The sequence below is a fragment of the Sinocyclocheilus grahami genome, unplaced genomic scaffold, assembly GCF_001515645.1.
Source record: "Sinocyclocheilus grahami isolate Dianchi unplaced genomic scaffold, SAMN03320097.WGS_v1.1 scaffold5830.1, whole genome shotgun sequence".
NCBI classification, from domain to species: Eukaryota; Metazoa; Chordata; class Actinopteri; order Cypriniformes; family Cyprinidae; genus Sinocyclocheilus; species Sinocyclocheilus grahami.
In genome coordinates, this window is record NW_015510413.1 from 3,462 (window position 1) to 4,108 (window position 647).

Sequence of the window (647 nt, forward strand, 5' to 3'; positions counted from 1 at the left end):
TAATCGTATTTTGCTCTCGCATTTATTAATCACTTTTTTATTGACATCACTGAACCGGAAGTCAAACGACAAAGCGGTTTTTTTCTGGATTTCGTTCTTATTTTCATCCCCTACTTTTGCTTATGAGGACAAACAAACGTGCAGATTATTTACCTGTAATTGTGCTAACACGCGATCTTAATATGCTGTTTACTCACAATTGATTTATTTCGCGTTTCGCTTACTTCGAAATATGAACAGCTCAGCTTTTTTATTCTATTTTGTGCATTAGGGTTTAAATGCGAAATGTTTGATTTTTAAAACCGTAATAACGTCTTTGGCGAAGGCGTTATTTTTGTTTTCGTGACCCGGAAGTTTTGGATCTGTCAAGAGTGTTTTTGCTGCAGCTTGGTTGTGTTTGTTTACGTGTGATATTCACCTCAGGAGTGCTGGCTTCGATGTGACGCGCAGTGATGAACGGCAGCTCGAACCCGCCTCTGGATAAACAAGAGCATGTGTTAAAGCTCGGAGATAGTTTTGAGAAGAGACCAAAATCATCTTTTCACACCATCAGATGTGAGTCCATCATGTATGACTTGCTTTAATAAAAATAATTGAATAAGCTGAATTGCATACTCATTTAAACAAACACACACACACACACACAC

General features: G+C 37.9%; 1 protein-coding gene across 1 annotated transcript in view; it reads left to right on the forward strand.

Moving 5' to 3' along the window:
* The first annotated feature begins 268 nt into the window (after window positions 1-268).
* LOC107577356 (ELL-associated factor 1-like) overlaps window positions 269-647 on the forward strand; it is a 7,521-nt gene continuing 7,142 nt past the window's right edge. Inside the window, exon 1 of the mRNA XM_016263438.1 lies at window positions 269-560. Coding sequence (XP_016118924.1) covers window positions 453-560 — 108 coding nt within the window. The 5' untranslated portion in view covers window positions 269-452. The remainder of the gene's footprint in view (window positions 561-647) is intronic.